At 47.8% G+C, this 16,168-nt stretch overlaps 1 protein-coding gene across 18 annotated transcripts in view; it reads right to left on the bottom strand.

Annotated features, from left to right (window-relative positions):
• The window catches only part of SLC38A6 (solute carrier family 38 member 6), a 69,709-nt gene that overhangs the window by 53,223 nt on the left and 318 nt on the right, over positions 1–16,168 (bottom strand). For 10 of the 18 annotated variants that reach the window (XR_016226766.1, XR_016226768.1, XR_011384849.2 and 7 more), the window contains exons 2-3: positions 15,282–15,412; positions 11,837–11,910 (exon numbers count right to left, since the gene is read on the bottom strand). Coding sequence is in view for 8 of the 18 variants with exons in the window: in XM_002719547.6 (XP_002719593.2) it covers positions 11,837–11,910; positions 15,282–15,412 (205 nt within the window). In the remaining 10 variants the exon portion in view is untranslated. Of the gene's footprint in view, positions 1–9,136; positions 9,225–11,836; positions 11,911–15,281; positions 15,413–16,168 lie in introns of those variants that run through there. The other 8 variants (XR_016226770.1, XR_016226769.1, XR_016226771.1 and 5 more) reach the window with 2 other exon arrangements.

Consider the following 16,168-nt stretch of genomic DNA (forward strand, 5'->3'; position numbering starts at 1 on the left):
CTAAACTGAGGGGAAACGTCTTTAATGTACCATCCGGGCACACGTTAGTGCAATTCTGGATACACTGAGAGTTTGGCCTCCACAGGAACCGCTTGGAAAGCCGCTTCCCATGAAATAGTGGAACATTTCCAGCAAGTTACTCCATGTTCTGTCAGCTTTGCATTTTTTCAATGAAATGGGACAATTAATAAACTCTGGTTACAGTACAAAGCCCAAGTTTCAGCAGCAGCAATATTATCTTTGGATCCGGATTGAGGCACATGAGTTATTCAAATATAGTTCAACTCTCAGAAAGTTGGCCATCGGAATGTACCCTTATTTTGAAATTCCTCTCTCTCTTGTGTTTCCTATTGTTTTCCTAACAGTGTCCTTTCTAAGTCATTCAGTCTTGGAGTATTCTCCATGCAGGTTTATCATCCCTTCTGCCTTTTCTTACCATGTATTCAAATGTCAATATACTACGTGAATGTGACATGACTTGAGACCACTTGATGCAATAAAACAGAATGCTAGGCTGGTGCCGTGGCTCACTAGGCTAATTCTCCGCCTTGCGGCGCCGGCACACCGGGTTCTAGTCCCAGTCGGGGCACCGGATTCTGTCCCGGTTGCTCCTCTTCCGGACCAGCTCTCTGCTGTGGCCCGGTAGTGCAGTGGAGGATGGCCCAAGTGCTTGGGCCCTGCACCCACATGGGAGACCAGGAAAAGCACCTGGCTCCTGGCTTCGGATCGCTGCAGCGCGCTGGCGGCAGCCATTGGAGGGTGAACCAACCGCAAAGGAAGACCTTTCTCTCTGTCTCTCTCTCACTGTCCACTCTGCCCCTGTCAAAAAAAACAAAAACAAAAACAAAAACAAACAAACCAGAATGCTAGCACACTGCGAGCGGCAAGTGGCAACTGAGGCTGTAGTAACGACAGGGCTCCGGGATCTCAATGTGCGTAGCTCTGCAGTGAACATTATTATTATTATTATTATTATTATTTTTGACAGGCAGAGTGGGACAGTGAGTGAGAGAGAGACAGAGAGAAAGGTCTTCCTTTGCCGTTGGTTCACCCTCCAATGGCCACCACAGCCGGTGCGCTGCGGCTGGTGCACCGCACTGTACCCAGGTGCTTCTCCTGGTCTCCCATGGGGTGCAGGGCCCAAGTACTTGGGCCATCCTCCACTGCACTCCCTGGCCACAGCAGAGAGCTGGCCTGGAAGAGGGGCAACCGGGACAGAATCCGGCGCCCCGACTGGGACTAGAACCCGGTGTGCCGGCGCCGCAAGGCAGAGAATTAGCCTAGTGAGCCGCGGCGCCGGCCTTGCAGTGAACACTATTTACATAGTCATATCTTACAAATGGTATCCATTAGTTTTCATCTTCTAGACTTAACCACAGACATGAATATGAACAACTCAAATATGGTTACAAAACAATATTGTCAACTTCTGCCATGTAAGGGCACAGTAGACAGACTATGGGGAACAGGGGAAGGACATCAAAGAAATGATGGCTGCACCAACGTCACACAGGAAGGCAGAGTCAAAGGACAGTGTCTAAAACTGATGCAAGAAGAGTTTCAATGTACTATTTAGAGCTACAAAATAATCAATGAAACAGCTACTGAATACAACAAACTAATGAAAATCAGAAAGGGAAGGTGAGGGATTACTGAACCCAAGCTAAATCCTCACCTTTCGCAATGCAGTGTCAACAAGTCACCTCTTAATAACCAACAGAAGAATATTATTTAGACTTAAAAAGGCATCCTCCAAAAGAATTGAAAGCTAACTATGAGAAACAGGACAGAAAGGGGGGAAGAATGGGTAGGGACCTGCTCCAAGCCCTGTATAAGCACACACACACACACACGTGTGTCTGCATCTACAGTACTTTTTATAAAGATAAGGGGGGAGGTGCTATCATCTGAATGTTAGCTTTGGTATTAAAGGTTTGACCTAAGGGTAGTGCTCTTAGGAAAGGGTAGAGAATTGATCCAATTACAGTATTTAGGAAGTGGGTCTGGAGGAGGTCCTGGGGTCACTGAGGGCATGACCTTACAGGGCAGTTTTGCAAAAGTTGGTTATAGAAGCCCTGCTTCCTGGCTTGCCCTGTGATCCCTGCTCAGCACATGTTCCTCCATCTACTGCCCTCACCAGTCACCAGACCAAAAGGGCCACCCAGTCCTGGACTATGAACCTCCAAAGAGTGAGCCAAAGTAAACCTTTTTCCTCCACAAGTAGCTCTTCTCCCACTTTTGTTAAGTGATACAAAGCTAATACTAATTTAAAAGTATGTTTAATCCAGCAGAGACTCACACCCATCTTTCCCTGAAGCTCAACGACAAAAACAAAATTAGCTTCTGCTGAATCAAGAAGTGCTTGCTCAACGTCAAGGTGGGGATTAAGAAGGAATCACTATTGAGCACAGCGCACACACCGTCTAGCCCAGGGTTTCTCAAGCTTGCCACTGCTTTTTGTCCTAGGTAATTCTTTGTTGTTGGGGGCTATCCTGTGTATTGTGGGGTGTTTAGTATGAACCCTGGCCTTTACCCACCAGATGCCAATTGCCCTCCCCTCCATCCCTGGATGTGACAATGAGAAATGCTTCCAGACATTGTCAAATGTTCTGGATGAGAAAAATCAAGCCCAGCTGAAAACCACTCTTCATAAAAAGGATGAGACAAGAACACTAGTCCACTGAAGCTGGAACTACATACACATTAATCATGAGTCTCCTGAACTGTGCTCGTAATCAACAGATGAAGACGGCTGTTATCACTGCAAACGGTAAGTAAATACAGACAGGGAGCTTTGAGATGGGAAACGTGAGGGCATCTAACAGGGCTGCCTAGAATTCACCATGACCTTAAAGCAGTTCATATCCTCATAGGATTCCTAGACCACTAATGCTGGGCTAGATAAATAAATGAATAATAGAACTGAGATAATAATAATAAATAATAAATGAGAAATAGTAATGTTCATGTCCAACATGTCACGTACATACAGAACAGTCTATTTACAAGCTACATAAGGAATTTTCAAAGGCTGACTATGATTGTCACGAGTGGGCTGTGGGGAAGGAGAGTGGAGCCAAGGAAATGAAAATGCAGGCTCCTTAGGACCCTCAGTGGTGGCAGGAAGGGAGCGGTACGGCAGGGGAGAAGTATTTAGACAGCCGTTCTTGGAAGGAGGGAAACACGATGCTACGAACTGGGCTTGGAGAATCAGGGGAAAAAAAAACAGGAAGCTAACAAAATAACCCCAAGGTTGTCTTTTTTGCTGTATAAGGTAACATTCACAAGTTCGGCGATTTGGTGGTGGCTGCCCTTGGGAGGGGCCGGTATTCAGTCCAGCACAGTTAGATTATAATAACTATGAGAATTTCATTTCATGCAAGAAAAAGATCATTTACGAAATATTTGTTATAAAAAGGTTCTGAGAATCACTTAAAAACCTTTTGTGTTTTCTAAACACACACACACACACACACACACACACACACAAACCAAACCAAATCAAATAAACTCAAAACAAAAACAGAATAGAGAGCACAAACAGGCTACCACTCTTTTATTTCTTTATCACTACTAGAAATGAAAATTCTCATAAAGAACTGCAACCTCTTTATTGAGAGGAGACAACATTCTCATTCTCATTCTCATTCTCATTCTAATTCTCATAATCATTCTCACTCTCATTCTCAGAGAACGTTTTGGACCGACGTTCTCTTTGGAAGCAACAGGCAACTCCAGCCTCCACCCTGACTGCATTCAACAAGCCGAGTGGATTCTCAGCCTCAGCAGAAACTCCAGGCTCTCGAGGATCTGAAATCTGTCCGCCTCTCCTCCACTTTCTCCTCTGCACCTTGTCCCCGTCACCACCCCGCATGAGAGATTATTTGCTTCTGTTCTTATCTCTTCTATTAGATCACGAGCCTTTTCAGGGAGGGAAAGGATTGGCTCGTATCTGTCCCTCTATTCCTAAGAAATAAGGTTATTCAGTGAATGAACTACCTTCTATGTGCTTTGATTCTACTACCTGCATACACTTCAAGGTCCACATTTCCAATGAACTCATTTTTATTTGAACCATCTCCTCCTTCTGTGTTCCTATCTCCATTAATGATACTACCATTAACCCAGTAGCTGAAGCCAGAAATCTGGGAGATACACTAGGCATCCCCTCCTCTCCACATTCATTTAAACATCGACTTGTCTCAGTTGTAACTCCTTCTCATTTCTTAATTTTATCCTCCTTATAATTACCTGAGTTCAATTCCTGCTTTATTCTGAGCCTTTTTTAACAGCCAGGCCAGACTGCTAATGTATTCAAGGCACTATTTTTTTTAAAAAAAGATTTATTTATTTATTTGAAAGTCAGAGTTACAAAGAGAGAAGCAGAGGCAGAGAAAGAGAGAGAGGTCTTCCATCTGTTGGTTCACTCCCCAATTAGTCGCAACGTCTGGAGCTGCACCAATCCAAAGCCAGGAGCCAGGAGCTTCTTCGAGGTCTCCCACACACGTGCAGGGGCCCAGGGACTTGGGCCATCTTCTACTGCTTTCCCAGGCCACAGCAGAGAGCTAGATCGCAAATGGAACAGCCAGGTCTTGAACCTGGGCCCATATGGGTTACTGGCACCGCAGGTGGCAGCTTTACCTGCTGTGCCGCAGCACTGGCCCCTCAAGGAACTATTAGTGGAAATCAGAGCTAACTGACAAATGAGAAGGTACTTCCTTCAGGAAGGCATTTCAGATGATAAAGCAGAGAAAAGGGTCGAGAATGTTTGGAGTGGGTTGGGTTGCAATTTTAAATAAGATTTACAAGCAATTGTAAGAATTTTGGTGTGTGGGGGTGGGAAGGACGGCGCCGTGGCTCACTTGGTTAATCCTCCGTCTTTGGCCCCGGCATCCCATATGGGCGCCGTATTCTAGTCCTGGTTGCTCCTCTTCCAGTCCAGCTCTCTGCTGTGGCCCGGGAGGGCAGCGGAGGATGGCCCAGGTGCTTGGGCCCTGCACCCGCATGGGAGACCAGGAGGAAGCGCCTGGCTCCTGATCGGCGTAGCTCTGGCCGTGGCAGTCATTTGGGGGGTGAACCAATGGAAGGAAGACCTTTCTCTCTGTCTCTCTCTCTCACTAACTCTATCTGTCAAATAAATAAAAAACATTAAAAAAAAAAAAAAAAGAAAGGGGCTGTGGGAGTGGTGGTCCACTAACTGTGTGAAAGACTGCAGCCCAGCTCTCTGTGCAATATTGAAGGTTTAAGAGCTTTGGCTAGAACTAAGCCAGTGTTCTAGTGTCATAGTTCAGGCTGCACAGGTCAGCCCCTTAATTTAAAAAAAAAAAAAAAAAGAATTTTGGTGTCGGGGCCGCTGTTGTGGCACAACAGGTTAGGGTACCGCCTGTGATGGGCGCTGCTTTGAGTCCCGGCCACTCCACTTCTGATCCAGCTCCCTGCTAATGCACCTGGGAAGGCAGCACAAGACGGCCCAAGTGTTTGGATACCCACCACCCACATGAGACCCAGATGAAGCTCCTGGCTCAGCCTGGCCTGACCCTGGTCATTATGGCCATACGGATGAGCCACTGGCTGGAAGATATCTTCCATTCTCTCTATCTGCGTCTCTCTTCTCTCTGTAACTGCTTTTCAAATAAGTAAATATTTAAAAAAATTTTTTCGGCGTTTACTTTGAGTGATATCTCCAGTGTCTTCCCAAAGAGGTAATACGACCTCATATTAAGAGGCTTACTATGGGGCCGGCGCCGCGGCTCACTAGGCTAATCCTCCGCCTTGCGGCGCCGGCACACCAGGTTCTAGTCCCAGTCGGGGCGCCGGATTCTGTCCCGGTTGCCCCTCTTCCAGGCCAGCTTTCTGCTGTGGCCAGGGAGTGCAGTGGAGGATGGCCCAAGTGCTTGGGCCCTGCACCCCATGGGAGACCAGGAAAAGCACCTGGCTCCTGCCTTCGGATCAGCGCGGTGCGCCGGCCGCAGTGCGCCAGCCGCAGCGGCCATTGGAGGGTGAACCAACGGCAAAGGAAGACCTTTCTCTCTGTCTTTCTCTCTCACTGTCCACTCTGCCTGTCAGAAAAAAAAAAAAAAAGGAGGCTTACTATGGTTGTCACGAGTGGGCTGTGGGGAAGGAGGGTGGAGGCAAGGAAATGAAAATGCAAGCTCCTTAGGACCATCAGTGGCGGCAGGAAGGGGAGCGGTACAGCAGGGGAGAAGTAATTGGACAGCGGCTCTTGGGAGGAGGGAAACACGATGCTACGAACTGGGCTTGGAGAATCAGGGGAAAAAACCAGGAGGCTAACACAATAACCCCAAAGTCTTTGGTCTAAGCGGCTAGAAGGAAAACCCAGACGGGAAGAGTGGGCAAGTGTAGGCAGTGGTGAAGATGGTGAGTTGGACAAGTTTGAAAAATATATTCGACACCCAAGGAGAGTAGTCACGGAGGCAGCTGACTGGGAAGCTGAAGCTCGGGGCACACTTTCAGACGGGGCTATAAACGTTCGCGTCATCACAACTCCCAGAGGAGTGTACAAGAAAGGCAATCAGCGGCGGTGTCAGGGCTCTCTGGTTAGAGGATGGGGAGACGAAGAGGATTCAGAGGACGCAGAGAAGGAATACTGGGGGAAACACAGGGAAAATCTGGAGAGTTAGTGTTTCCCAGAGGAGGGGGTTATCAGCTGGGTCACGTCCCGCCGACTGAGGAAGTAAATGAGGACTGGGAATTCCCCGGCGGGGTCGGTGCGGAGGCAGAGCCGTGCCAGCGCGTCACTGAGACGATGGGTTCGGGAGACACCTGGTACAGACGGTGCTCCCGAGGAGGGCGTGACGCATACGGAAGGCGAGCAGGATCAGATGCTGCTTTCCAGCCTGAAGAAATCAGAGGCTGTTTTAGGGTCCAAGGAAGGACCAGGAGAAAGGAACAGACAGTAACAGGGGGCGGCAATGGCTGGTAAGAGCTAGGTGAGAGCAGCCAGGATCACAGCGCACGTGCAGGGGCGGGCCTCGGATGGATGTACAAAGCTCATCCCTCGTGACAGAGGAAACCCGCAGGTAAAACTGGTAGACAGAGCTGATGAAGTTCTTTTATGATTGCTTTACTTTCTCAGTGAAACAAAAAACTTAGAGTACCAGTTAAGAGTGAATCAAGGAGAGGATGTTAAAGGTTTTAGAGAAGGAAGATACGGAAGAATTCCGTCCTTGACAGCAGACTAAGCAAGTGGATAAACTCAAGAAGTGGAACAGGACTGCGTGACAGCAGCGCAGGTCCACTCGACACAGAATGACAGGAGAAAGCTTCAGAAGTTCATGGAGAGGGGAACTGAAAGTATTTTTTTAAAAAAAGATTTATTTATTTGGAAAGCAGTTATAGAGAGAAAGGTGGTGGAGGGAGAGAGAGATCTTCCATCTGCTGGTTCGCTTCCCAAGTGGCTGCAATGGCTAAGGTTGCGCCAGGCTGAAGCCAGGAGCCTGGAACTCCATCCAGCTCTCCCACCATCTTCAGCTGCTTTTCCCAGGTGCATTAGCAGGGAGCTGGATGGGAAGTACAGCAGCCAGGACTTGAACCAGCGCCCATACGGTATGTAGGCACTGCAGCTGGCTTAACCCGCTGCTCCGTAATTCAGGCCTCGGGAGGTGTTTATTTGGAAATCTATGCATAGTTTTTTCAGAATACACATTCTCCATAACATCAGCTTGCTTGGTGTGTATTTTTCTTCATGAACATTCAAATGCATGGATGTATGTGTGAAGCAGGTATAGAATTACATTTCATTATGGCTGGAATTTTGCCAGGGTAATGTGATAAGGCAAGGAATAACAATCCACTATGAAACCTCAACCGGATACCAAGGTAAACAAGGACAAGCGTGTGCGATGTAGTGCAAAGGTGGAAGGATGAGCAAACAGGCCAGATGGGAGCGAAGAACCGACAGAGTTGGAGTACCTGTGAGAGGGAGACAGGAGATGGGGGGGCTGGAGGTGGGACACCTGCAAAGGAGATCTGGAGGAAAACACAATTTTGGTAATGACAAGATCAATGGTATGGCCATGGAAATAAGTAGCCAAGGTGGGTGGAGAACGTGATCATTAGAAGAGTTTAGGACGGAAAGTATTAGAAGGATTCGCTACATGGGTAGTGAAATCATGCAGCATTATGACAGAGGAAATAATACTAAAGATCCTAAAAGGCGAGGCCAGCACAGGAGCTAACATTTGTATGAAGTGACAGGAGCCGGCCTAGGAGTCCCTCGATGGTGACAACGAGAGCACAGCAGAGAGGACCCCGTTGAGAACAAAGCTGGGGGTGGAGGCTGGGAAGCCGTAGATGGCTGACAGGCAGAGATGAGGTGCAAACAGGGCACCTGTGGCGCGGGCAGGTGAGGATGAGAGCCATGCAGGAGAGAGGGGCCACCTAGGGGACTACGGGGAAGCAGCAGCCTCAAACGAAGCACAGGTGTCTTAGAACAAGGAAGCAGATGATGCCTTTCGAATGCTGAGCACGTGGGCCTTCTGCTGATGTCTGTGAGTTCCACAGAACACAGCTGGAGGGTCTGGGCAGTGGGGGGAAAGCAGAGGAAGTCAGAGACAGTGGCAGCCCTAGGGGATGAGAGGGGAAGCGAAGGACAACCTGAGACTCTTTCTGACATCGAGGGCAGTCTGGTAATGTCATCCACTGAGGTGTCTCAAGGCCAACAGCGGTGACGATGCAGTGAGCAGTGGGGGCGAGGGACTGAGGAGGCGGGGCTCGGCCGGAAGCACGCAGAGCAGGGGAGCTGTGGGTGCAGCCTCGGAGCACAGCAAAGGGGCCACTGCTTCTGCAATGGCAGCACACAGCACCTTACGGCCGAGGCCCAAGTCAACACTCCAAGCAGGAACGGGCACTTACCAAGGACTCGACATTTCACATACACTGTCATGTTTCATTCTCATCACAACGCTAAGAGGAAAGTATTACCATTGCTATCTTATAAGGCCACAGAAAATAAGGTACCTTATATGAGGGTACTTAAAAACTCGGGGAAAATGAGAATGAAAAGATATTTACTTTGAGGCAAAACATAATTTGAAATGCCAACAACGGTGGACAATTAGCAACATGTTATTTCTATTCTTATCATAAAAGAATGTAGTGGAAAACAAAAGCCTACCTCTACAGAGAATTTTACAGTGACTGAAGACAGGTGCATCAGTAGATACGAAGAACCACGAAGAAGTTAGTTCATGGACCCAAGAATGCTACAAAATCAAAGAAGAAAAGAGAAAGAGAAACAGATATTTTCATTTTATATGCCTCAGAGTTATAGAACAGAACAGTGTCAGAATTTTAAAGTTAAACACAGAGAAACTGAGAGGAAAAAATATTACTTACAAATATCTATAAATTGAGCACTACCTTCAATTAAATGAAATTAATAAAACATTTTACTTAATGAAGACATAATTGGCACATAGTTGACTACAGTGTTAAACTTTTAATAGAATTCACTAAAAGAACCTAGTAAGATGTTAAAGTATCATTATTGGGTAAAAGTGATTTGTCCACGCAAGCAGAAAAATCTCAAAATACATGACTAAAATTCTGGTCAAGTTTCAAAGGGATTTAAAACTATGTGGATATTTACCTTCAGCTATTATTCCTGCGCTCAGGATACTGTTTTGAACAACATGTTACTTTGAGATTAAGATCTGCATAGTTTCCTAGTATTTTTCTCTGTCTGCACATTCGCCTCCGCTCCTAGACAGCAGAGGCATGCCCTTGTAGGCTGGATGGCCAAACACAGTGATGCAACGCAGCCATGAACTACAGGTCCTAGGCCAGTTTTGCATAAGGACACCTGGAGGGGTCTGGCGTTTGGCCTGGGGGTTAAGTGCTGGTGAAGATGCCTGCCTCCCACACTGGAGTGCCTGAACTCAGTGCCACCTCTGCCGCCCTTCTCCAGCTTCCCAGCATGACAACCCTAGGAGGCAGCTGTGATGGCTCAGTACTTCGGTTCCTGCCACCCGCATGGGAGACCCAGATTGAATTCCTGGCTTTGGCCTGCATCAAATCCTGAGGTTGGAGCCATCGGAGGGGTGAACCAGCAGACGGGAGTGCTTGCTCTCACCTCTCTCTCTATGTATATATTATATATATCTGCCTCTCAAATAAATTTAAAAGAGAGAATACTTGGAGGAATTGTTAAAGTATTTTTAAAATCCTTATTTGAAAGGCAAAGAAAGTGATTTTCCCTCTGCTGGCTCACTCCCCAAATGGCTGCAACAACCAGGGCTGGGCCAGGCCAAAGTCAGGAGCCAGGAGCTTCATCCGGATCTCCCACATGGGTCAAGGACCCAAGGACTTGGGCCATCGTCCACTGCTTTCCCAGGCACATTTGCTGGGAGCTGGACAGGAAGTGTTAGCAGCCGGGACTCAAACCGGTGCCATATGGGATGCTGACAAAGCAGGCAGGGACCTAATGACAGTGCTGGCCCCTAAAAAACATTCTTGAATCCCAGCTCAGAATTTTGGAATTAGAATCCCTGAGGCTAAGAAATCTGTGTTTACAAAAAGTTCTGCAGGTGTTTCTGATACACAGACATTTCTTAGGAAAACAAACTAGAGCGTGGTTTTAGAACTGTGTTCTTTCTGAAGGGTCTTAAAATCCTTGAGAAATAACTTTGGGCTTCTGACACCTGTTTCAGCCCAGAATAATACCATTTAAAAAAAAATTATCAACTTTGTGTATCTATTCTGCTTCTTAAAGTCTGAAAACCTCAAGACCAAAGTGAATTCCCCCATCCAGGAATTAAATCCATGATTTTAGTATCAAAACTGACCTAATCCAAAGAGAAAGGGGCCAGACAGATGAAAAGACCAGGACTGATGGACACAGAATATTCAATAAGGCCAAAGAAAAACCTTACAAATATGGTTCTAGAATTCAAATATTTTTATATTTGCCACAGCTTAAGACTTAATTCAATACATGATTGAAGCGCAAAATAAAGTCCCAAAGTGAAAAAACACAGAGCGGTGGGCTTTGATCTTCTGGCTGAGCACCAGCTGTGATGCCCTAAACCCATTACCAAAGTGCAGGGGTGTGAGTCCCAACTGGCCCTCCTATTCCAGTCTGTGGCTAACGAGAACCCCTGGGGGCAGCAGGTGACGACAGCCGACAGGGAAGACCTGGACTGCTTTCCCATCTCTGCTCTGGGCTTGGGCCTGGCCTGCCCTGTCGTGCCGGCCTTTAGGAAATGAACCAGCGAATGAGCTCTGTCTGTCTCTCTTCCTATCTTTTTGTCTCTCAAATAAAAATTTGTGAAAGACACATATCTATTAAATGTACATACTTTTGTTACTTAGGAAAAACTATCTTATTATAGACTTACAAGTGAAAAATACAAAGCGTTCGGAAACAAATGCAAAACTTTGTGATCCCGCCTCCTACAATCCTAATTCTGCTGCCCCTACCTGGGTGTAGCGGGCAGGAAGGGGGTGCAGGGAAGGCAGTGGTGGATCTGTGAAGCTGTCTTCCTTGAGGAGATGATCGGCCCAGGAGAGACAGGATTATATGCTTCCCCACAAGCGTAGAGTCTGGCAGCTGCTAGGTGCCTCCCGTGATCCGCGCAAACCCAGGAAACTCTGTTGAGCGCCACGAAGGGAGGCAGAGAAGCCTCCAGTTTCTCCTCCCATCCCGTCCTGCATACTCCTCCAGGGGACTGAGTCTACACAGGCCTTCTCAGTCTCCATTTCAACCACCCACCTAATGATAACGGAGCCTCAGGGAAGTCAGAGTTGAGACGCGCAGTTCCCTAGTAAACACACTCAAGGGGCTGCTTCATCAGACAGGTGCGACACTTCCACTCACCTGTATGGATACACATGCTGAGCAGGAGGTGCACGGAGTAAGAAGCCAGGACAGCGACCACCAGCAGCAGGAAACTGAAGTTTGAAAGAACAGAGAATCAACCTCTCCCCAGAAAGTTTTTCTTTTTTATGCTATCTCATTACAAAAACAAATTTCCTCACATTCAAATATTAACAGGGACTGTCTCTGATTTAAGAATACACTTTTCCAGCCGGTGCCGCGGCTCACTAGGCTAATCCTCTGCCTGCGGCGCCGGCACACCGGGTTCTAGTCCTGGTCGGGGCGCTGGATTCTGTCTCGGTTGCTCCTCTTCCAGTCCAGCTCTCTGCTGTGGCCAGGGAGTGCAGTGGAGGATGGCCCAAGTGCTTGGGCCCTGTACCCCATGGGAGACCAGGAGGAAGCACCTGGCTCCTGGCTTTGGATCGGCACAGCGCGCCGGCCGTGGTGGCCATTTAGGGGGTGAACCAACGGAAGGAAGACCTTTCTCTCTCTCTCTCTGTTTAACTTTGCCTGTCAAAAAAAAAAAAAAAAAACACTTTTCTATATTTACCAAATTTTATTTAAATAGGAAAGGACTCCTTTCAACATCAAAAAAGAAACTGTAAAGAAACAAACTTTATTTAAAAATATAAATATCCTCATTTTCCACTGTTGCTGATTGCTGGTTCAGTCACTCTACAATCTACAATTTTAGCCATTCTATACTCTTTTTTTTAAGATTTATTTATTCATCTGAAAGTCAGAGATGCACAGAGAGAGACAGAGAGAGTCTTCCATCTGCTGGTTCACTCTCCAGATAGCCACAACGGCTGGAGCTGCACCGATCAGAAGCCAGGAGCCAGCAGTTTCCTTCAGGTCTCACATGGGTGCAACGGCCCAAGGACTTGGGCCACCTTCCACTGCTTTCCCAGGCCAAACCAGAGAGCTGGATTGGAAGTGGAGCAGCCGGGACTTGAACCAGTGCCCATATGGGATGCTGGCACCGCAGGCGGCGGCTTTATCCACTATGCCACAGCGCTGACCCCCATTCTGTACTCTTGCTGTGCCTATTTCTTCCTATTCTAAGTCTAGACAGAAGTTTTAATGATGAAATCTCAGTATCTTCTCTTTTCCCCTCCCCCACTCCATTCCAGGGAAGTGGACCGTCTCCCCATACCTTCACCTGTAATAGTAAGGCTGTATTTTCTAGCATCTACTCACAAAATCTCTATAAACAATGCAGCTTACACACCCCGAAAATGTGCCCACAAGGTAACAACTGATGTCCTTCCACCAACAGTGTGAAACAAATACACAAACGTGCAAAATCTCCTACTTCTTGCAGGAACACACTGGCAGGACAAGCTTCCCGCTCTACAGCTCTTCCCAATGCACTGTCCCAGCAGTTGAAGAAATTCTGTATTGTGGTCCACTATTACTACTGATTACTAAGTAGCCAAACCGAGAGATGAAAGTTCACACATCATTAAGTAGAACTGAGGCCTCAGAAAGCAACATCAGACACAACAGGAACATCTGATATCCTTCAGTGAGTAGTGGTCAGCGCTATGCACCTGCGTGGAAGGCCCTGACATATACAACACTATTCTTCAAAGGAAACGAAACAAAAAAATAAGTCCTCTGATTATGTCTTGCTTAAACTTTTAACTTTAAATGACAGTTTGTCGACAGGATCAGATTCACTTGCTTATCAAGAAAACTGGAACAAAAGCAGGAAATAAACCTAAATGAGACTTTCTAGTATATATTGTAAATTTCGTAGTAAAACAAGTCTGCTTCGTATTGACAAACAAAACAAACGTGTATCCGTTCCATTCGCCATGGTTCCGTTCCATTGGCAACAGTTGCAGACGCTAAGGATAAGGACGAGTTCTAAAGGATTCCAGGCTCAGTGGGAAGATTCACCTGAAAGCAAACCACTGTAACACCTTACAGTCACAAGATGAAGATACAAATGCTGGGAGCACAGGAATGTCTTCTGTTTGGGGCAAACTAGCCTGCCACTCTGTCTTGAAAGATGCCAAGGAACAGTCTCACAGCGCAAGCCTGGCCTCAGAGTTAACAAACGTCCTAACAACAGAGGGCGAGGAGGAGATGGCCAGGAACGAAAAGTTCATGCGCAAAGTCGCTACCTGGAAGCAATCTGCACTGCTGACAAACTATTCATTTTTGGCAAATCTTTGTTTTTTAAAGATTTACTTATTTACTTGAAAGGTACAGAGAGGCAGGGGTATATTCTATCTGCTGGTCCACTCCCCCGTGTCTGTAACAGTGAGGCTGGACTAGGCCCAAGCCAGGAGCCAGGAACTCTGTCCAGGTCTCCCACGTGGGTAACGTGAAGTCAAGTACTTTGGCCATCATCAGCTGCCTGCCTCCCAGGCATATCAGCAGGAAGCTGGATTTGAAGCAAAGTAGCCAGGACTCAAACCAGGCACTTTAATACTATTTGGGTTCCCTAAGCAGTGGCTTAACCTGCTACACCACAACAGCTACCCCAATAAGCCACTTCTTAAGGTTATAAATGAGTGTGGATCAAATTCACTCTTTTTTTTTTAAAATATTTATTTGAAAGGCAGTTACAGAGAGAAAGGGAGAGACGGAAGGAAAGAGAGAGAATCTTCTGTCCGATGGTTCACTCCACAGCGGCCTGGGCTGGGCCAGGCTGAAGACAGGAGCCAAGAGTTTCATCTAATTCTCCCATATGGGTGCAGGGGCCCAAGCACTTGGGCCATCCTTCACTACTTTCCCAGGCCATAGCAGAGAGCTGGATCGGAAGTGGAGCAGCCAGGACTTGAACCACCGCTCATATGGTATGCCGGTACTGCAGGCGTTGGCTTAAACCTGCTGTGCCACAACACGGACCCCAAGCTCACACTTTTAAAAACGAGCCACACATTTGGATATTTAAAAACACAAACTAGCATCTATCTCTAGAAGCTATGGATTAGCAAAAAGATAGGAATAGCAAGAAAAACACTAAAACCCCAGAAATAATTTAACTAGAGTTAGGATAACAGCGGCTTGCGGAAGCTACCTCTTTGCTTCTCAGTGTACTATAAAAAAAAAAAAAAAAAAGGTGAGGACCAGCTCTGCAGCATAGTAAGTTAAGCCTCCACTGGTAGTGCTCGGGCTGGCTGGAGTCCTTGCTGCTCCACTTCCCATCCAGCTCTCTGCTAATACACCAGGGAAAGCAGTGGAAGATGGCCTAAGAGCTTGGGCCCCTGCACCCACATGGGAGACCCAGAAGAAGCTCCTGGCTCCTGGCTTCGGATTGGCCCAGCTCTGGCCATTGCGGCCAACTGGGGAGTAAGCCAGCCAATGGAAGACCTTCCTCTCTGTGTCTCTCCCTGTCTCCATCTGTAACTCTGCCTCTCAAATAAATAAATAAATATTTAAAAGGGAAAAAAAGGTGATGGTAAGATATGAAAAAAACAAGACGACGCACCTAAACCCAAGGATCCCGGTGTTCGCCATAACATAAGCTAAGCCGAGAATGCCACTTCCCATGATGGCGTTCATCAAGTTAAACACTGAGAAGCCAAAGGAAACACCAGGGGCTCGCGGTCGACGCAGTTCCTGTAAGACACAAACAGCGGGGCAAGGCTGGGATGGCGACGCGCAGGTCTCAGCTTCCCGGCTCTGTGGGGCGCACCAGCTGCTTAGGTCTCCTCTCCTTTCCTTCCCGGCTCCAGGAATCTGCAGTTCCCCGGGACACCATCGCCACCAGCACAGAGGCCAGGCCGGCTTCCGGAAAAGCCAGGGCTAACCTGCGGCTGCAAGCGCAGCAGACCAGGTCGTAGGACTGGGGGAGGGCGCCGATGGGGGCAGGGCAGGGATGTGGCCTCAGCTCATGTGATTCCCGAAGAGTCTCTGAGTCAGCGTGGGTCTGCTGCCTTCAACTGTTGCTTCCCAAATCCCAGGACTGCAAAAACTACTCTCTCTGCGCAAACTGAACGAACTCAGAGCGCTGCCAGGAGTGGTCAAGGAACACCTGGCCGTGAGAATCTATAGTAACTAGCAGGGTATCCCCGAAAACCGCCTCCCGCCAAACAGCAGCCGGTGCAAAGTCCTGGAGAGTATTACAGTCCAGGAGCTCGAGTTCACAGGCGGAGTGCGCACTGCTCCGTCTGCAGGGTCGGGGAAGGGGCTGGTGCCACCTCCACCCCTTCGCGGCGGAGCATCTCCGCGGTAACACGACCACAGCCCCTCGATGACTAGGTCGCCACAAGGAAAACCGTGGGACTCTTGCAAAGACCTCGCAAGGCGGGTGGAGGAGGCTGCGAGGGCGACGAAGGCGCTAAGGAGCGGCAGGGAGGCAACAGAAATCCCGGG

Source organism: Oryctolagus cuniculus, chromosome 20 (genome assembly GCF_051225735.1).
Source record: "Oryctolagus cuniculus isolate XC-2025 breed Fujian yellow rabbit chromosome 20, ASM5122573v1, whole genome shotgun sequence".
In the NCBI taxonomy this organism is placed as follows: domain Eukaryota; kingdom Metazoa; phylum Chordata; class Mammalia; order Lagomorpha; family Leporidae; genus Oryctolagus; species Oryctolagus cuniculus.